This window comes from Dromaius novaehollandiae, chromosome 7 (genome assembly GCF_036370855.1).
Source record: "Dromaius novaehollandiae isolate bDroNov1 chromosome 7, bDroNov1.hap1, whole genome shotgun sequence".
Taxonomy (NCBI): Eukaryota; Metazoa; Chordata; class Aves; order Casuariiformes; family Dromaiidae; genus Dromaius; species Dromaius novaehollandiae.
Genome location: NC_088104.1, coordinates 13,318,417 through 13,340,070, shown reverse-complemented (window position 1 = coordinate 13,340,070; position 21,654 = coordinate 13,318,417). Strand labels below are relative to the sequence as shown.

Sequence of the window (21,654 nt, the reverse complement as noted above, 5' to 3'; positions counted from 1 at the left end):
GAGCACTGAGCTGAGACTTCCCTGCCCGAAGGACAGCATTTACTGCTTCACCTCACTGGAGCCCCACTGAAGCTCCCATCACCAGCGGCCTGTAGCAGCTTTGTGCATCCAGCCACACACCATGCAAGAACAGAGAGTTTAAGTGCCCATGCCATTTCTAAGTGCAAGGAGCATGGCTAACCACTGCGTTATTTGAGAACATCTCTTCTGGAATAATTCACAGCATGAACTCTCCTAGCCTAGAACAAAAGAAGCTAAACTAAACAGGGGCAAGGATCCTTTGTGCAAAATAAGGGTATATCCACATATACAAACCACCATGCACCTATCTGCAGTAGCTTTGATAAGAATAACAGTGAGGCTGCATGAGCAAAAACCTCAGCTTGAATTACTTGTCCAAGTATTTCTCCTGTGTTTTGATCAGCGCTTGCTTCCCAACGTGAATACCACACTGCCAACTGCAAAAACATTATCTGTATTGGACCTAGCTAGCTGAAAGGTAGTTCAGGCATCAGGCGGGTGCCCTGTTCATACTTCTGGGTAGCTGTGTAGTCACACGTTAACACTGTCCAGACGTGGAGTTATTTTGGAACAGCTCCTTGTGACTAGCGCCAGGTGTAGTCAAGCTGTACCTCATACTGAAGGTGTGCCACCATGTAGAAACATGAGTCCCCAGTGCTGGAAATGGGAGGATTGCACAGAAAAGCTTCGAGGATATAAAAAGACAAACTAGAAGCAAGACCCAGGCACCCCACTCCAGAAAATACAACATGAATCAGAAACTTCTTTCAGACTGAAGACTTATATTACGTAAAGCCCCTATAAAATAAGCTGATTCAACAATAAAGGCTTGTGTAATAAAGCAAAACATACATATAGCACTGGTGGCCTGCCAGACTCAATGGGCATGAATAAATACCTGTTCTGCAGATATTCAGACTTACTTTTGTGCAGCATTAAGTTGATCACACACTGAGTGCTTCCTTTACTGCCTCAAGATGCCCTCTTAAAAGCTCTCTTAACTCAGTTTACTAGTTCATGGTACATTTACTTTGTGTGTGTGAAAATTTCAGCACTCATGCAGAGGACCAGATGACAGCCTTGACCTCTGCAACTGTCAAAACTCCTCTCATCAAGCCTTTTGGCTTGCTTCAGCTCTGGCACAGGGCAAACCAAGTTTAGAGACCAGCAGGTACTCCAGTTTGCAGGTATTTAACCACTTAGGTCTTTTTCAGACCACCACCTAGCCTAGAGGACTCTCAGTGTTAGATCCCACCAATGACCAACAGACGTAAATCACTTTGTAACACAAGGTTGTTGTGTTACAACCTTGTGACTCAGCCTATCTTTTGGGTAAACACGAATGAAACGTCCCATTTTCAGAATTTGACCTACCATCTATTCACTTGTCAAGGCTTGCAAATTCAGACCACCTTCTGTCTCAATTACCTTCAGTATTCAGAGTATTTTTCATGAAGCAGACAGTTGCCTGCTAAGACTGAGGCCAGTCTCCATTCTGTAGAGGTTGCTGACCAGACACCATCGGGGACAAAGCAAGCAGGCTGCAACCAACAGGTCAGAAAGCTCAGGACTTTCCATGCTACCACCTGTCTTCTCAAACTCAGCATGATTTTATCTTTGCAGAACCACTCCCAGAAGCACCATAACCACCAGGGCACAAACAGCAAAGATCACAACTCACAACTTTGCTATCTCATCAGCTCAATCTTCTACTTTACAGCCTCCTTGCCTCAGTGCAGACACTTCCAAAGATGCATGAAAGTTACAGTCAACTTACAGCATTATCTTTATTAGACTGACAATGAATCATATTTTAATATCAGCCTCATTTTAAATTCCAGCTCTGTTTTAGGTCATGCCACAGGTTAGTGCAATACTCTTTTGAAAATGAGTTTTACTCCTACCTCATGCTGAGATGCAAAAGTAGCCTCCACAACACAAAACCACCCCACAGTTCAGCAAAATTCTCAGGGGAAGGAGAAATCCTTTGCTGCGCTGGCAGAGCTGAGCAAACACTGTGTCAGCACTCAGAGCTCAACTTTACTCATGAGGCCAGAAAACTCAAGCTGGCTTTACCCCAAAAATCCTCCCACACTTGCATATCACCCTCCTGTCTTGTCTTCCCATCACCACCTCCACCTCATTACTGGTATTCTCTCTTTCTTTAACCTGATCTGTTGAAATCTTTAATTGTACATTAAATATGTCCTCATACCAACTGTTGCAATTTCTAGCTTCATTGCCTTCCTAAATCTCTGATCTCCACTCACAGTTATGAGGATTCAGAAGGCTGCTGGCAGACTAATCTCCTCTTCTACAAAATAGACCAACCCTACCCTATGTCATAAACAGCAGTTTCCGTCTCACTCCTCTCTATACCCAAATCCAACTTAAAATATTCTTCCAGATGTCTCTTTTTCATGGCTTCACTCAATTTACCCCTCTGACCCCACATTCACCTCCTCTCCCACTCACACTCTCTTTTCTAGCAGTCTTCACCTTCCACCCATGTTTCTACCTCATTTCCTGCCCACTCAATCAATTCTTCCAGGCTCGGCCAACTATAAAATTCCTTCAAAGACAGGAGAAACAATGAGCTAACCCATCAGTGGCATAAGCGTCACCGTGCTAGCTGCTTGCAGTGAGCCATTCCCTTTCAAGGAGAGCCAAGAGGCAATAGAGTCGCTAATGTCCAACCTGTCCAAGGGGAGGTAGGTAGGAAACAACTGGATAACGATAAGACTTTTTCTCTCTTGGTATCCAAAAAGAGAGAACAGTCCCATGTCTCAGCTGCCAAGAAAAGGAAGGAGTCTGAAGAAAAAGCTCTGCTCCTTACCACCCTCAAGGGAAAAGGGCTGAAGACTCACCTTGCACCTTCACAGAGTAATAGTAATGTGATGTTACCATTTAAAGTTGTATCATATCTAGATGATTTTGTGGCTCTGGGTTCACTATCTACAGCTCCTTCTTAAACTGACCTTGCTGAGCTTCTTCCATCACAAGAGAGGAATGGCACCGGGTGACATAAGCATGGCCCCAAGGGCCTAACAGTGCTGACGCTGGAGCCCTCTCTGTCTTGGGCAAATCAAGAAACCCTTTAGTGCCTCAGTTCTTCCAACTGTTAAATGGGCTTACTGACAACAGCTAGGGCATCAAGGCCTAATTATCTGTAAAGCACTTGAAAGCTGTGATGTACACGAGGTACTGTTGTTAAAACATACAGAACATCTCAAATCTTTGTTTCCTAAATATTAACCATTTCTTCAAAACAAGTGTTGCTAAATTGTTTCAACATGGAGAAAAAAATAACTTAGCCCAAACCTATTTTTTGCGAAATTTCAATTTGCCTGCTTGTTTGTTTATTTTTTTATTATTAATACTGAGCAGCTGGCAAAACACACTTGTCTGTCAGCAAAAGCTCAGGGATTTAAACTCATATAAAAAAACCACCAGATAATAACTATGAGCTAGTGCTTGCTCTCATGTGCTGTTATGCTCTCCTGGGGGTTCCCCAAGGAAGGAGCTTGACGACCTGTGCATCACACTCCTATTTCTTTACATTCTCCAGCATTTCTGCTCTATAGGGGAGGCCAGTCTTGGTCCATTCTCTGTTTCACCTGGGTTCCTCTCACCTATTTGCCTGTGGTGAAGGACAAGCAGCAGCTCCATGGAGACCTACCCCTGTACCCAGGGGACAGCTAGACAGCAGGAGACTTCCAATTTGTGGATGCCCAGGCCTCAGGCTGGTTGATGGGGAAAGAAGAGAGAGGCTGTTCCACCCTCAGCTTGGCTCCTGTTGCTCAGAGTCCCACAAGGCCACAAACCCCAGCCACAGTACAGCAGCTGGACATGGCTGAGCACTGCAAATCAGGCACACACAGTTGCAGAGCAAGAAGAGACAGTCACACTGCTGATAGTGCATGGGATACAGATGTAAAGCCATGAGTCAGGAGCACATCCATTTGCGTGGCTGAGATCCATCTGAACATGAGGAAAAACTTCTTTACTGTGAGGGTGACTGAGCACTGGAACAGGTTACCCGGAGAGACTGTGGAGTTTTCTTCCTTGGAGATATTCAGAAGCTGTCTGGACACAATCCTGGGCAACTTGCTGTAGGTGACCCTGCTTGAGCAGGGGGGCTGGACTAGATGACCTCCAGAGGTCCCTTCCAACCTCAGCCATTCTCTGACTGCAGTTCTGTGACGGGGCCATGGGTGTGTGTCTGCATGGCGCAGTGCTGCGTGGGAAGAGCAGACCTAGCTTTCCTCAGCAGGCTGCCAACTGGGACAAACGCTGCCCTGACACTGCCTCCCCTCCTTGGCAAAACCCCCCGAAAACCTCGCCTGCTATCCCTGCACGGCACCGCACTGCGCCATGGCACCATAGCCCCGTGCCCCATCACCCCTGGTGAAATCGTCCTCACCCGTGTCCCACACAGCCCCACTCTTAGCTCATCCAAAGCCTCCTGGTTTTATGAAGCATGTTGCAGAGCGGTTAGGTATTGCGAGCCACTGTTTACCGAGACAAGCCCTGCAGCTGTCACGCAATCTCCCTCACTGCGAAAGATAAGGTGAGTGCTCATGCATCACTTGCAGCTTCCTATGACAGTCTGATCAGTATAATCCCTCTTTTCAGACAGGAAAGCAAGCTGCATCTTGGCTCCTACGGCCGTTGCAGTCTGATGGAAAAAACACTCTTGTCATCATTCAACCTTCAATCTGCCTCTCCCACATCTGGAGGCACATTTTTTTTCACTAGCCTTTCAGTTATGCCTCTACTCCAGCCACTTGTGCCAACAGACACAGCGCAGGATTCAGGACAACCGTTTCCCCCAGCAAGCACTCAGGAAGCTGAGAGAGGGCAGAGCAGGTGTGGCCAAGACCACCTTCTTCAGTTTCGCCAGCATGTACCTAGGTCTGCCACAGAAGCAGGGGTGCCCTGATTGTGATGAACATCTGAAATAGAAGTTGGCCGCCCTGATTGTGATGAACATCTGAAATAGAAGTTGGCCGTCTTCGTTGGCTCACCAGAAACTGAGCTGGGGATTGCCAAAGTCAAATGCACAATTTGTACTTTTTAGCTAGCCAGGTCTATGAGGGCTCCTGTCTTGTGCAGACAAAGGGTCCAATCGTGAGTCAGCTACAGCAGTGAATCAATGAACTGATGATGAGGAGAAGCCATAACTGTAAGAGCAAAATATTGGAAGAGTTTTGAAATGAGCCTTTTCTCATAAGGATCATTGTTCTTAAGTCAGAAGCCAGCTAATAATAGTAAGGGATTATCAAAGACCACATTTCACCAGTGACCTCCTCTTCTTTTATTAATGTGCTCTAACACTGAGCAATCCTCATGTATAAAATACAAATCTGAATTTTGCAGCTCAAGCTTTTCCATTAAAAAACATTCTAAGGATTGCCCAATGCTAGTAAAAAGGAAGGAACGGATGATTTACGAAGTCACAGTTTTAAAAGCCAAAGCATAAAGAGTTTCTTAAGGATTTTATCTGCACATCCCAAAGCTAAAAATGATCATAAAAACCTCTAATCCAGTCTACTGTATATTGCAGACCACAGACTTTTATCCAGCTAATCCTATATAGAGCCCAGGAACATGCTGGACCTCTTAAGCACTCGCTTTAGCTATGTTAGAGAAACAAGCTGGCCAGATGGACCTGCGGTAGCAAAACTCTCTAGGAATAAAATTATATGCTACCATTTCCATTTAGGGACTTGATCTGTTCTGTACTGAGTACTCTGACTGTGGCCTAGCTAAGCACGTAAGCAAATAATGGTTTCAAGTACACAATCCCATTGACTTCAAGGTAAGTACATATTTAAGTGCTTGACTGAGCCATGGCTATAGTATTCATTACCTTGCAGGGTGAACCCAGAAGGGTTAAACAAGAATATTCCTAAGAGAGTGCTAGTACTAAGCTGAAATTTATCAAAGCACAATGACATCCTTGAACGGAAGGTTTTAGGAGAATGTGATATATTAATACTATCACAAGGAAATGTGCTAAATAAATGATGTCTGCCATGCCACTGACTCACAAACTTATTCAGTTAGAGAACAATGTTAAGTAAACTTTAAAACTGAGAATGAGGTCTCTATAAGGCATGTTTTTGTTTGCACTGAACCACAGAAAAAGAAGAAAAGCACTTTGTTTTGCTTTCCACCCAGTTTCCTTTCACTGAGGTGCTCCCTGGGACTCGAAAAGCAGCAGCCCACTTCTGCTCCCCGGACCCAACCGTTTGGACGTGGGCCAAAGAACAGGACTACTGCTTGCTGGTGTCATCGCTGTTAAACCGGCAGTACTGCTGAAAATAAAAGGAAGCTACTCTGCTGTTGACCAGAGTGTCGCATGGCCTTGGTCCATGCATCCTACCTTGGTGACCTTCTGGGTATCTGTTCCTCCACACCACAACACCCTCCTCGTGCAGCCCCTCTGCAGAGGACACGTCCCCTCACCTCTTCACTGCCGCTCACAGTCAAAGGATGCTCCTTCACTGGAGCAACCATACCTCTCTAAAGCTTTACCTTCCCCCACTGCACCATCTGAGAGTTACTCAACCACTTCGCCTCCTGAAGCTTCACCGTAAAATCTGCCTTCTCTCTCCTGCCTGTGAAGGATTCTCACTGTGTGAAGCATTTTGTGAATGAAGGGCACTCTTCCAAGACTCCTTTTCTCTTGGAGGCCCCAAGGAACAGCACACTAAATCATTTTTTCAATCAAATCTCATTGTGTTTATTTGTGAGGTGACTTGGACGCCACTAATGGGGCAGCGTCAAAGGACTAGCATCATTATTGTTATAATTATTATTACGGAATGAAAAGATATTGAGAGCTGCTGGGTGTAATTTTCAAAACTTTGCCTGAGAGCAAATTACCTTCCTAACTGCTGTGTATTTATGGCTTTATTAGTCATAATTTTCAAACAAATTCTAAATCAACCCTAAGAAAGAAAATATCAGCTTCATTTGCCACAGTCCCATTTTTCAAGATTAAAAAGAAAATTGCCACAAGGCTCACTTAATGGAAACAAAATCTTTACTGAACTGCACTGAAGGTCAAATGTCCTGGAGTACCCCAATCTTATGCACAGGATGCCATTAGTTACCAGTTAACACTCCATCATTAGTTAATGTTTTGGCTCCCTGTATTGAGATTCAAGGGCAGCAAAGCTATGAGCTAGAAGAAATTTCTCCCAGGGTGTATTCAGCCTTCCCTTTGATGTTTAGCCAGATATACTTCTCAGACTTCACCCCACAACCTTCATCCTTTGTTAACTAAAGTTTTGGGTTGGATTGTCAAAATCTCACTAGCTCAAGAAAAGTATAAATCTTTATTAACATTTCCTAAGGGTCTTTCCTAGCTGGATTTTGGAGTTGATGGATGCTAATGTGCTTTTTTTCCCATCAATGTACAGTAAAGGGAATAATGTATTAGTGACCAATTCAACAATAGCGGGGGTGTTTGGTAAAATGTCAGGAACGTTCAAAAGAAATAAATCATACCCCATTATCCTTCAGCCCACAAAGTTAAAACAGCTTTTACTTTCGACACAACAAGCAAACACTTAACTGCTCCCCACAGATCTCAGTGTTCAAAGCTGGCCAGGTTTCAATAAAATGTTGTTTAAAGAAAAAAAATACTGAGAAAATATATAGCAAGCTACATTCAAGCAACCTGAATCACATTCATCTTGTAGGAGGTAATAATTACGGGTAGTCTGAGGTAAAATCCCAGATTTAGACCCTCTCGAACTAATTCATTTTGAAAACCTGAGGCAACAGACAGAGCACCTTGTCTGCATTTAGGGGAGATGGAGCACCAGGCGGTGGGTCGTGTGCTGCACGCCCAGAACTCACACCAGCACTTAGGAGACAGTCTGCAAAGCTGTGATACGTGGTCCTGAGAAGATCTGGGATGGAAGCTATTTAACCAAGTCTACCTCTCTCCCGTGCTTCAGCATGAGACCAGCTGAGGTGCTTCTGAGGACAAAGAAAGGCTGCAGATATTAAAGCAGGGGAGCACAAATGATATTCTTTCAGCTCACGCTAACTGCCATGACCCAGGGGAGAACGCACTGGCAGACAGAACAGAGAAGGACCCGGGGAGTCTCTCATACCTCTTCCTAAGCATAACAAGGTAATGGAGAGAACTAATGAGAAATAACTGCAAGTGAAAACCTGTCCACAACTCATTTCCAGCTAAGTCGCGAACATCCAAGCCATTCGTATAACGCAGATGAGTTTGCAAACCTCTAAGCACTTCCTTGGTAAACAAGCTCAGACCAAACACTCCCCACTCCACCCATCATAGACATACATGCACATGTCAGTCATGGCTCTGGCTCTTGAAAAAAACAAATCTTACATAGCCTTGCTAGTGCAGAAGACGCTTCAGGCTGCTCCCAAGGGACCTGTAGCAAAGGGCACTGCAGACGTCTTTAATGAGTCACAGAGCTGCTTCATGTCTGAGAAACAGCTGCCTACAGCGAAGGCTACTGCTGGGGAAACACGACAGCACGGCAAGGGCAGAGCCCAGTTGCGAATGCCGGGACTGATCTATGGCTTGGAAGATATATGTAGAAAAGACAAGAAAGCTAGCATATGAGCATGACTGACAGGAACCAGAGACAGTTTCTCAGGTGTTTGGCTTACCAAAGTGGCCCATATGCGAATTTCTGAGCTGGAGCTGTGCTGCAATGACACGCTGTTTACCGAAAGGGGACTTGTACGCATGTGTGCATGCAGGTATAAATAAAAAAGGTTGCGCTAAGAATATACCTGACTTGTTTTACCAATTTCTCAGCTCATTGAAAAACAAACAAGCATGCAATATCCTAAATGTAGCTACCCACCCACAGCCAAACAGGTAATAAGACACCAGAAACAGGCTCCTGGGAATTAAAAGATCATTTTCCTATCAATTTAACAAGGGAAATCAAACTTTAACTGGGGTTTCTGTATGCACAGAACAATCTAATTATGAAAGGCTAAAACTGGGTACCTTATTATTGTCGGTGAACTATACTATGAGCAGCACTTCCCAGCCCAGGGAAACTGGGGCATCGTGCGTTCAGTGCTGTGCAAACACGTCCGACGGGGCTTCCAGCGCCAATTCTTAACCTGTCGCCCACAAGCTCTGTGGAGTCCACGAGGACAAATCATCCAGCCCACAGCCCATTCCCAGCCCTCATCTCTCCTGGCAGCACAAGCTTCGAGCTTGAACACGTAAAACACACATTTAGGTCCCTTGACTTTTTGAAACCTTTTTCTCTAGGTCACAGTAACGGCAGGTGGCTGGGGGAATGGAGTCTGCAAGGAAACAGTCATTTCTGCAGGTCTGAAAACAGCTAAAGTAACATCATTTTGCACATGTAGCTTGCATTTTGCTTAAATGAGCAGGTCATGTACGGTATTCTCCCTCTTCTTACCCCTCCCATACAATATAAAAATACAATACAAAGTGATGTCATTTCAATCAGGCCCTTGACTAGTGTGGATGGGATACTGTAAACACAAGATGAGGTATGGAAAATACAGAATTTCTCAGAAAAAAAGCTAAAAGTAGACAGAAATGAGTTTCGCTTGGATTCTTCCATGACATTAAAATCTAGCCAATTGGAAAGTATGAATACTGCAGTCTGAAAGCAAAAGCACAATAAAAAGAGAGGCTGAGCACAAGCAAGGTGGGAACTGAGGACTGAAGAAGCGCTAAACCTGTTGCAGGCATCCCCTGTGTCTTGCAGCTGGAAGCCCGGCCAGCAAGGTTGTGAACAAGAAGCTATTCATCCCCTTTGCAACATATATTGTTTTGTTAGTCTGTTTAATCTGGCAGTAAATTAATGCATGCTGTATGACTGAACGGTCTGAGGTCTCACTTATTATTCCTGCCCGAGCACTGAAAATTGCTGGGGTAATATAATCCTCCCCGCTGGCAGCGGGAGCATCCGCAGAGCCACCGCGGGGTCACACTGTCAGCCGCTGGCTCTGCGCTGCCGCTGCACAGCGGGTTGCGATCCAGGGGACCTGCGCGGAGACCCACGAGCTGCTGCGCACAGGCCTCTCCCCAGGGCAACTGCCAAGAGCAGACAAGATGCAGATTCCCCTGCTTGCGTCCCCTCGCAGCCTGAACCTGCTTGTGTTGGGGTCAGAATAGGACATAGCTTTAAGGTAAATTAAATTATGAACTCAGATGAGTTTTCGGAGGTGTGAGCCCTCTTCTACAGAATATGAACACTGTGGGCAGTGGGAATGAGGTGCCTTTAATTTCATTTCCAGCAGGGCTTCCCAGCAGAGAGCACAGAATTAAACTGTATCTTGAACAATCATGAGGAAACAGGTGCTGAAAACAAACAATAACCATGAATCTAACTCAGGTTTAAGAGACCCAAGTGATAATCTGAGACATTTGCTTGACGTGTCTGCAATTTCCTTCTTTATGTCTTTCGTGTAGTTGTTAAGTTCTAATTAACTCTTACCAGTTTTTGCCCTTTATCATTAAAGGAGGGAAGGGAGCAAGAGCAGTGAAAGGGGAGGAGAGACGTTTTTCCGGGAATCTGCCATGCCTGATTAATACAAAGCAAACTGGCAGATTATGAGTGTAATTACATGGCCATCCCTTCTGCGGAGAAGCACTATATGTCTCATACTGAGTGCCAGAAATGCCCATGTCTTCCTCAGGATCGGGATTCAGGGCTCCAATATTCCCTGCCGAATGATGTGTCTCAGTGTTGGATCCTACAGACCTGTCCTCTGCAAACAAAGTTCCTGGTTAGTATGAAGAGCGCACACGTTTTCCCCTTTCTGTGTCTATAACATGCTCATTACTGTATTTATCTATTTAAATAGCCAATTGAGTTCCAACATGTTTTTAACCACCAGGGTTTCTCCTTTCACCCCTCCCCAGTTAAACAGATGGTCAGACTTATTAAGCAATTAGAATCAAAGTTTATTTAGCCATTCCACTGGAATAAGGTTAGAGCCAGTGCCACGTTATGTAGGCTTAAAGATTCTGCTAATTTACTTTAATCTGCTTAAACCTTTAAAGCATAGATAATGGAAAACAGACAAGAAACCTCTTACACTTTCCAAATGAAGAGACAATAGTTTCCTCCTCTAGGAGACCCCTGAAAGGTCAGCAGGGAACCCTTTGACTGCTTTCTTCCTGGAAACCCTATCTCAAAGGTCACAAAGCCCCTACTTAATTGCCTTTAGCAAAGAACCTAACTTGAGACACATTGCAAAGTATTTAATTGCCTTTAGCAAAGGCAATTTCTTTAGCAAAGAAGGTAACTAGATATGCACTGCAAGGCCCTAAGTGGGAACCAAAATCAATAGTTCAACATTTAGGAGGAAACCACTTTCAGCAAGGGGACTCAGCTGATGATGCTGGCATACTGAGCTTAATATACTACAGCGGGGCGAATTCAGAAATAAAGTTGATGCCTCTATCATGATCTAAGTGTTGTTGGGTAAGTGGACAGATTAGACAGAGAGCATCCTAGGGGTACACAAACACCCATGGAAAAGCCAACAGGGATAAGAATATGGGAAATACCATGCTGTGGACGAACAGAAAAAGGATTCCCCACATTTTTGTGTGTGGTATGGCAGGACGCTGCAGCACAAAGGCCCCCTCTTGCATTCTTAAAACCTTGTCAGGTTCAGTGCCCAGAGAAAAGACAGAAAAATTACTGGCAGAGGTGATAAGTACATACAGAAAAAGCAACAAGCACAAAGGCAGCCACCCTGCAACTGCAAAACAGTTTGTTTCTCTTGCATTCACGTATGTCCAAATGCTTTATCACTCTTCATTTATTAAGTATCCGGATGCGGACAGCCATGCGAGGTATATAAGCATTACTGAATCCATTTAGGAAAAAGGAAACTGAGACACAGTTTCAGGGTGGCACAAGATTACAGGTAGCCTCTACTAGAATTGGAAATGGAGATTCTTGTACAAGCAGTCCCTAAACTGACTGAATTAAGTAACTGCTGTGAAACCACATAGTGAAATTGCTGTAAGGCATCAAAGTGAATACAATTCATCAGACCACTTGCACCGGCCTGTGAATCACAGGTTTAAGGAAAATAGCGCAGACTAAACCATCATCCATAACAACACCAAGAAGGACTTCAAAATGGATCATCCTACTGGAACTTGCAACAGGAGCAGAAGCTCTTACCTTCAAAAGCAATTGTGGGGTGTTCTTTCCTGACACATTGCTGATGCTCAGCTTCAGAGTATGCAGGTACATTCTGTGATGCTGAGAGATGAAAAGCAAGAAGAAAAAGGCTTGGCAATGACAGGGAAATGGCCTTTAATCTTGAAACAACCATGACTGAAGGGCAGCTGCAGATCTAGCTTCCAAGGTAGGCCCAGGGAGGATACCTGAAATAAAAATAATTTCACTTTCAGAAAGATAAATGCTTATCCAAAGTGTGTAACATGGGTACAGAAGGGCTGAGGTTCCCCTTTCATCCCAACCCCACTTGTGCTGAGTACACACGACGATATTCCACAAACAACACCTGAAAAAAATTAGACAATTTACAACTGTATTTGGGCTGCTAACATCAGGAAGAAGTGAAGTGCACAGCTCCCTAAAGACCTCTGTGTACTTTTGGCTGTATGTCCTTATACAGTACCTGGTGTGCAATGTCCAGCGCTGGCAAAGAATAAGAAATCTGCAAATACTCCAGATGTAAATACATCCCCTAACATGGACACCTCGCTCCTCAGTTCCCCGATGTCTTGTGTTACACTCAAGAGATTACTAAGTGTAGGCCAACCCCAGCCGTCGCTAAAACATGTGTGATGAATACTGCTCTAACAGGGGATTTATACATCTTAGCACTGCCTTTTAAAATATCTCGAAACAAGAAAAAACAATTGCAAGGTGCTGCCAGGAACGTGCTAATTAAGGTGTAAAATAAAAATTAAAAGAGCTTAATGGGGGGAATGGTGAGAAATGAACCAATTGCCTGCACTGCCGTGGGAGGCTGCAGCTCCCAGCCACAAGGAGCGAGGCACAGCTAAGGAGGAGCAGCACTCCCTCTCCGGCTAGGACGGGGCAAGTCATGGCTTTACTACACAAGCCATTTTTAACAAAAGAAGCAGAAAAGATCCAGCTCTAAGAACTCCCCAGGGCCTACCAGGCCTGAGGCAGGGCACGGAGGATTAATTAGCCAGTGCCAAAAGCTCCCCAAGATGTTCTTGCAGCTTAGGAAAATCTGCATTGCCAAATTTAATCTTAATGATATGCACGTTGTATTTTCCTACTGTAACTTTGTTCAATTATTGCAAATGTGTGTTTTCAAACAGTCTGCTGCACTTAAATCTTGTCTAGTGATAAAGCTGATTCTGATTAACTTCACACATTAAGGAGATTTTCAAATCCTATAGTGATTCATGAAGGTAGTGTAACAGTCAACTCCATGCCCGATACCTCTATATTTTTATCTAGAGTCCCCAAGACACCCCCAGTGAGCTGTACTGGCCAGCCTGGGGGCTGGTAGCACGAGGCACCAAGAGCAACAACAGACTCACGGCATGGAGCAAACCCCAGCATGGGACAATACTGCAACATTGTGGAGCCTGACGAAGTTTCCAAAGGTATTCAAGCATCACAGGAGCAATCATGCACTGTTTACAGGGCTACGGGGAAGAGCTGCTTTGAAAGATGGATCCGGTGTTTCATCCTTATCTATATTTCTCTGGGATTTTAAACACTACTATAAAGATGAACTGCCAGCGCATCTAATATGTGAATTCTCAGCAGCCGCTACGTGCAGTTGACTGAAAATAACAGTAAGGTGGCATTTAAGATTTGGGGAGCTCTCAGGTCTTTTATTCCTAACCAGTGCGAATGAGAGATTACAGCCTTTCACATTTTTCCAGCCCCGCTAACATGTGGGACTTTATAACATCTCCCTCCAGTTCTCCCAAGCAGGTTCTACAGCACTTCGTTACGGAGGAGTCTTTTTTAAACATGGCAAATATCAAGCTAAATTAAAAAGTGGGACTGGCAGAAGTAAGAGAGGTGAAATCATTCAAAGCCAAGGCCAGCACGGTCTTTAGTCATTAACTACAAGCATATTGCTGGGCATACATAAATGGGCACCACGACGTCTCAGATAACAAGAGATGTGCAAGTCACATTATAATGCGAATTATTGATGATGAAGCATCAGATTATGTTTTTGGCCATTGGTTTACCTGACAATTGTTTTTATTACAGATTCAGGAGTTAAGTACAGCACACATGTGAACCCTAGGGAGATGCATTTTGCTTAGCGCTCGGATTCACAGTTGCAGGAGAGACAAGAACAAGCTTTTCTTAGACAGGAGATGGTTGTTGCAAATGCACAAGAGACGCAAAGGACTTCTTCACTGCCAGATAACCGTGCTGGAAACTGGAAGAGACAGCCAAGTATATGCATACTATACTCCTCCCAATGCACCTGTAATTGGCTAATCCTGGAAATAAAGTACTAAGCTAGACAGACCTTCGATCTGAATTAATATGGCCATTCTCCTGTACTAATTATCCAAACAATGATCTCAAGTCAGGTGAATGAAGTTCTCTAATAATCAGGTGACGGCGCTCAGAGACGCACAGTAGGGCTTCCCATGCAGGCCTCCAATGCTCCTCTGAGACCCAATGGGGTCCAGAATCAGCAGAAGAGTAAATCCAAGTTTCACACTCATTGGGGTCATGGAGCCATAAAAAGCTGCATACAGGAAAGCCGCATAATGTCCTGCAGCCCATTCTCTGCCAAAGCAGTGTTCCTTATTGTACATTTACTAGTGTTTTGTCTGGACTAGTTGTAAAATGTGCCAAGTAGCTGGATTTCTGCCACTTTCCCTGGGAGATTTTACCACAGTCCAACAGACTTCTGCGTTCCTTAGAAAGCTGTAACCAGCGTTTGGGGTAAACCTCCATCCTCTTCATTAAAGTTCAGGTTTATCATCACAGGGAAATCCAAAGTGTGCATGAAAATCATGGTTTCAAAACTGATGTGAAGTGGAAAATAATATACAAAACAAAGATGAAGAAGAAATAACATAAAAAACTTTGTATCCTCCCCTACCTCCCCTACTTCTTTCCTCTGAGTCCACCCAATCTGTGGAGTTCTCATGTGCTGGAAAATTAAACAAGATCAGTGTCACGTACAGCCCTGAACTGATACCCATTGACTCCAGTGGATAATGCCAGCTTGATCAAGGGTGACAGAAATCAGCGCCCTAGAGCATCAGCTGAACAAGAATCAGACACCAGATAGCACTGCAAAAGGTCACCTCTTCAAGCTGCCCCTTTCCAGGCTGCCTGGCTCATTTACTTTTCAATGATTTAAAAAAGGCCCTAAATAAGTAATTGCTATTCCCAGCTGCTGCAACTTTATTTCTGGGAAAAAAAGTATATTCCAAGTATGAAAAAGTGCCACGTGCTGCAGCAGACCAGTTGTATACCAAAAGCAAACTAGCAACTGCCTGGAAGAGTTTGGCAGCTAGTTGTGAAGTGTAAATGTTTTAATAGCCAGACTCAAGCTTCTGGTTTTGCCCCAGCTGTAGATTTTCACTGAGAGGGCTGGAATATGAGCAGCGCTTAGGACCAGTCTGCCCTGGCTGGGCTGCTAAAACCCTGCACAGAGCAGGCTAGCTGGGGTTCGCACTGCTGGAACTTGCCCTAGCGTTAAGCCATTTAGACACAGTTTAAATGCTATAAAAAGAGCTGTTCTTATTAGGCTCTCTCTGCTCAAAATGGCTTAGAGCTCAAGAAATCAGCTGTCAAGGCTTCAGTACAGATGAGAGACGAGCTCAAATCCCCAGTTAAACTCAAATCCCAGACAGGACATACCACTTCAATTCTTTAGTTACTCATCTTGATGTATCTTCACCACCTTAGCTATTTCCTCCCCCCCAAATGCAGACACATAAAAAAAAGGATAAAAATGTCCAATAATATTATCTATCCGAGTTTATCTGCCCGCTCCCTCCCGCAAGCAGGTCCCCTGCTCCTCTGCGCCGTACCCAGGCCCTTTGACGAGGGCTTCTCCCACACAACGAATCCCTCTGGCCCCGTGCCAAAAAGGTCAACACGTTCAGGCTCCACTGGATCCAGCGACACATGCTCCAGGGAGAAGTATTTTGTAGAGCACCACTTCTGCCACCATCCTCTTGTCTCTTAAATCAGGGTCTCTTTGCTCATGCACCTCCCCAGCGGCAACTGGTGGCACTGGAAGGGAAGCACTGATCCTTCTGGGTGAAGGAGATCTGCATGCTAAACGTGTCACCTAAGCTGAGATTTGCAACCCCACCACCCATACGAGCACAAACCCGCTGCCACATGCCCATTCCTCACCCGGGCCCTTCCAGCGCAGCCGGGTAGCGGTAGCCTATAATTCTGCTTCGCCTCGTGGCTTCACCCTCTCGCACAAGCGCAGCATTCAGGGGATCACCCACAGTCCCTCCCTCATTCATTCTTGGGGCATGAGTCTTTTCCAACTCACCCGGCATTGTATCATTGTAACTCCATTGATTTCCCAGGAACTAATCCTGATTTACAGAGGGTAACTCAGATCAGGCCCCCTTTGACTAAAGCTCCATGTCTAAAAGAAAAATACCTTCAATCAATCTTCAAGGCTTTAAAACAAAGCACACTTTAAAAATGGCTGTACCAGGAATACATATCCTGCTTTCCTCTGACTGTAACTCTCATTTTGACTTAATAAAACGTGACAGTGAAGTTTAAGGATAAAAGAAAATGCTTCATCTTTCATTTTAAAGAAAAGAGATGCCTTTAAAAAAGACTAAAAAAAGGAACCTCCTTGAAAAAAGCATTAATTCCTCCATTCAGGATCTTTTGTGACTGGCACAGTTATGATTTTATTAGAACGGGATAACAGAGGAAAGATGACCAGTGGAAAGAGGTGAATATCAAAATATTCAGAAAAGTACTGCAAGGAAAAAAGCAATAAATATAAACTTTACAATGCAAGACAGCCCAGCAATGTGGCTATGACAAGCTGGCACAGGCAGCTCTGCCCTAGAAAACAGAGAACGCCAAGGCCAACAAAACCACGGTCCTTTCTCTATTCATACGCCTCTGCTCGCCCTCCCCTCCGCCCTCACCAGCTGGAATTCGTTCCGTCGGACTGGCTCCAAAGGCTGTTTCACACTATCGAAGAAAAAGGCACAGCTTTTCCCTCTGGCCCTGGCCACGTCGGTATGCTCAGCTCTCAGCTGCGCCTGTCGAAAAATGCCACTGCACTTGCACGTCCTCATGTCAAACATCACGTGCGCCCTTAGACTGGGCTCCCGCGTACCGAGCCTTTCTCATTTATTTGCTTTTGAGGCAAGGGTATGGGAGTGGTTGGTCAAACTACAGATCAGAGGAGTTTGTGAAGAGGTTTTGTTTTGCTTTAATTAAATCACCCTACAGTCTTCTGAGGAATGAACTGGTTTACCTCCAATTTCACGACCAGTTACACTCTGCAGTTCTTGCTCCAGTTGGGTTTTGTAATGCTCTCTTGTGTCTACCTTGTTAAGAGGTTCCCACAGCCTTCGTTACAACACAGATCCTCCCAGCAAGCTTCTTCTCACCCCAGGAAGACAGGACCACATTTTCATGCATATAATCCAAAGGTGGTCATTTAAAAAAACCCTGCAATTCAGCAGCAGGGAGGATCACAAGAGTGTGCAGGTAATATGCTCTCCTGTGGCAAAGCGGAAACCTGAGCTCCATCCTAACCACTCCATCATTCTCAGTTCCTGCCTTTCACAGCATCTGTAAAGTACCAGTTCCAGTATCAGAGTAGTTTTTACATCACAAACAAAACAATCAAGATCTGGCAGTACAGGTTCCTTTATCGAAACCTTCCTGTTATCTAAATATATATAAATAATTCAGGTAACTCTTTGCAAAGGAGAAATCAGTTTAACCTAATATACTCTAAGGTTCATGGCTCATGAAGCCTGCAGCAGAGCTGAATGTTAATAGTCCATGGTTAGAAGCTGGAGCCAGTCTCTTCTCAGTGGTGTCCCGTGACAGGACAAGAGGCAATAGGCACAGACTGAAACACAAGAAACTGTCTGAACGTAAGAAAACACGTCTTCACTGTGAGGGGAGGCTGAACACTGCAACAGGTTGCCCAGGCAGATTGTGGAGTCTCCATCCTTGGAGCTATTCAAAATCCAAATGGACACGGCCCTGGGCAACCTGCTCCAGCTGACCCTGCTTGAGCAGGGGGGTTGGACCAGATGATCTCCAGAGGTGCCTTCAAATCCCAGCTATTTTGTGATTCTGTGACTTTTAGGACTGTATCACACAGAAGACTGACAGTGTACTTAGGAGCATTTTATTTCTAGAGCATTATTTGATTGCTGTTCAAACCCACCCAAGACTGATCAAGGTCCCCAAAAAACCGAGAATGAAACTCTTTAATAGTGGCTCAGTATGAAATGAATTGGTGCGTGTCAGTCCACTTCTTTATGGATGGGTGTATAAACCCAATGAGCCATCATCAGCCACCACTTGGTTACTTGGCCTCAGCAGAACAGTTAATGGCTGAATGGTCCTGGAAACTGAATCGTTTCCTCACTTTTAGAGGAGGCCCTCCAGGACAGGAACCTATTATAGAAAGCTTCTGTTAAATAAAGCTGATTCAACAATAAAAGCCTGTGTAACAGAGCAAAATATACTGTACTGCTGGGTTCCTGCCAAACCCAGTGGCATAAATAAATATCTTCTCTGCTGACACTCAGACCTACTCTTGAGCAGTGCTACCCTGGCCACACATAGAGTGCTTCCCCACGTGCTTCAAGAGGCCCTCCCCAAAGGGCCCTAGAACTTCTTTTCACTGGCTACACCTAATATAAAGACATGAGAGGTTTTGTTAGGGTTTGTTTGGGGTATGAATTTAGCACTTGCGAAAGGTGCTTTGGAGTCTGAAGTCTTCTGTTTATCGAGATCATATTTGGCCATGAAAGCTTAGACACATTTATTTCCCTGGTGGTGTACCTCAACTGTTCTCTAGAAGACTACCTCTATAGTAGGAATGGAAAGACCTTCTTTTTGCTGAGCAGACTGGCCTCTCTGAGAGACTGCCAACAGGGGTATCAAAGTGGAGGTATTTTTTGCGATTCTGGGACCTAGACTGACTATGGGATTATTTCTCATATGTTCCATCTGTGAAACAGAGCCACAAAGGCAGAGACTCCGATCTGCAACAGCAGTTAACAGCACGCAGTGGATGCGACGGTACTTAGCATCACTGTGATTCAGACCCAAAGTTTCCTGCAGCCTGGAGCTACTGGCTCCCAGTCAAAGCTTCTGGATAGTCTATCAAAAGGACAACCCAAACGAGTGTTACACAGAGCCCAAGTGCTGAGGCGTCCCCAGGGCCCACAGGACAGTAGCAACAGAGCAAGAATAACTACTGCAGGGGCCCCGCGCACAGCCGGGCTGGGGGCCCAGCGCTCTGCATCGCTTGCAGCACAGTCTCTGCTCTCACGGTACGTGCGAGGTAGAGTCCTCCGCACAGGTGCAGTAAATCCAGTGTGCCAGGCGTGCTGCTCACATGCAGATCAGCTACATGATGCACGCGCAGCCGATTCAGCGTCAGGCTTGCTGCAAATAGTCTGTTGGCTACCAGGGCTCTTTCTGGCTGGAGATTTGGTACTCAAGCCCACAGGCCCATGCCTTAAGCTTACAGAGCTGTTGTGAAAACACTAATGAAGCAGCTTTTCTTCAAGTTGCTTCCCTGTGCAATGTGGGAACGACTTCTGCATTTGCAAATTAGCAGAGCCACAGCCCCTAACACCGTGCTGTGCAACCAGCATCATTTCAACCCACTCCGAAGCCTGACTGTCTGGAGATGCGAATCTATTTGCACTGCTTTCCAGACACGTTGTGTTGCAGCTCACATACCTCCCTACTGCAACTATGACATTACCGCTGGGGAAACTGAGGCATGACACAGTTCAGTGACTCAATCACTAGTATCTGCAATTAGGTTTTGTTAGAATCAGAAAACAAAGCCAAGTCTCCCCGACTCTTCCAAATGCTTTCAATACAGGGCCTTCCTTTTTCTCCTAGTTTAGTATGAAAACTGTAAATCTCCTTTTGAGCTATTAGAGTACTAACCCTAGTTTTAATGGCATTGGTTTTTTTATTCAACTCTAATTACAGGGCCCACTGGAGATACCTGATGGGATTTTAGTAAGGAAGCTAGGGATAGTGGCTCCAGACTGTAGCAGACCTAATACAGGCAGTAACTTGCAAGCTTTCTCTTCAGCTCTTTGCTGGCAAGCCATGGACAACTGCAGCGCCCAGACGCTGCTGAGCAGACAGACAACCCTGCTAAACTATGTAGCAGCCGCTATGGTGGCCTTGTAACCGCACAGTTGGGAAAACACTAAGAACAGGATATTTTTTAAAAAATCTTTTTTCTGCCTGTGACCTGAAACAATCTCCGTATTTAGGTCTTCAGCACATGAGAACTGAGCCATGAAATCATGGCACCAACCAACCTCCCACCTGAGGGTCAGCCACAACATATGGCCTCGAATTTCCCCAGAGCTTTGTTTTTCCAATTTAAGGACTCCAGTGCAAGCTCCAGGTCTTTAGCTCCTGCCATCCACCACCTTCAGCTCCATCCCACAAACCCTCCTGCCTCTCTTACGCAGCTCTGCGCCCTAGGCTCAGAGGTGGCTGGTGCCCACCACGAACCCATAACACACCTCCCAGCAACTCCTTCATATACTGATACGTTGCAACAGCAGGATGAGAAATGTTATGCTTTTAATGCTTGCCCATGCAGGAGAGGGAAACCACAGCCCACTTGTTTGTGCCCAAGATTTGTGATTACCTGTTGCCTCATAACAAACGCAGGCTCACGACTTGACCGTAACCCGCGGAGAGCACGCGTTAGGCGCTGCTGCAGTGGAACTCCAGCTCTTGGACTGCTTGGAAACGCGAATACGTTTCGCTCCTGCGTCTTTTTGGCACCGCACAGCATCATTCATCATACGGACGCCTTTGGCTAGAAGGCATTCGAATGGCCAATACATGCCCCAAATGTGAACGGACAAAGTAATAATCATCAACCAGACTTTTTTCTCCTGCCATGCCCAGCTTTTGCCACATTTCTCACAGCAGCAGCTACCTGTTGGGCTGTGCTAACTCTCGCCCTCGCTGGAGCTGCAGGGCTGTCTGCCCTGCCCTGACTCTTGCGTTGCACTGGGGGTTTCTACGGGACAGCAGCTTCTTCCCAAACCTACCAGCTGCAGGACAGCGCTAAAGGGAAGCAACGCAGCAAATACATGGCTCACAAATCACAGGTTATCACAGATTGCTGTGGGTAAATGAAATGGGACCAATGCCTCACCTGCTGAAAACAGCAGAGACATCAGTTTTCCCCAGAAAAATACCTGGCCTTCAATAACTTCCAAAAAGGTTGAGCTGAATTTCCTCTTCCACCAAACACGCTCTGCAACTGCCCTGATATAAGAAGGGTGTGTTAGTTGCTAACCAAAGCTCACCAACCTAGAAACACGGAAATTACTATACTGGGTCACAGCAAGCTCCTTTCAGCCCTTTTCTCAACAAAGGTGTTTAG

General features: G+C 45.2%; 1 protein-coding gene across 4 annotated transcripts in view; it reads right to left on the bottom strand.

Moving 5' to 3' along the window:
- Nucleotides 1-21,654, bottom strand: part of SEMA5B (semaphorin 5B) — a 273,437-nt gene that overhangs the window by 128,976 nt on the left and 122,807 nt on the right. For all 4 annotated transcript variants that reach the window (XM_064514705.1, XM_064514704.1, XM_064514702.1 and 1 more), the window contains one exon: nt 12,219-12,424. In XM_064514705.1, the coding sequence (XP_064370775.1) occupies nt 12,219-12,372 (154 nt within the window). In that variant the 5' untranslated portion in view covers nt 12,373-12,424. The remainder of the gene's footprint in view (nt 1-12,218; nt 12,425-21,654) is intronic.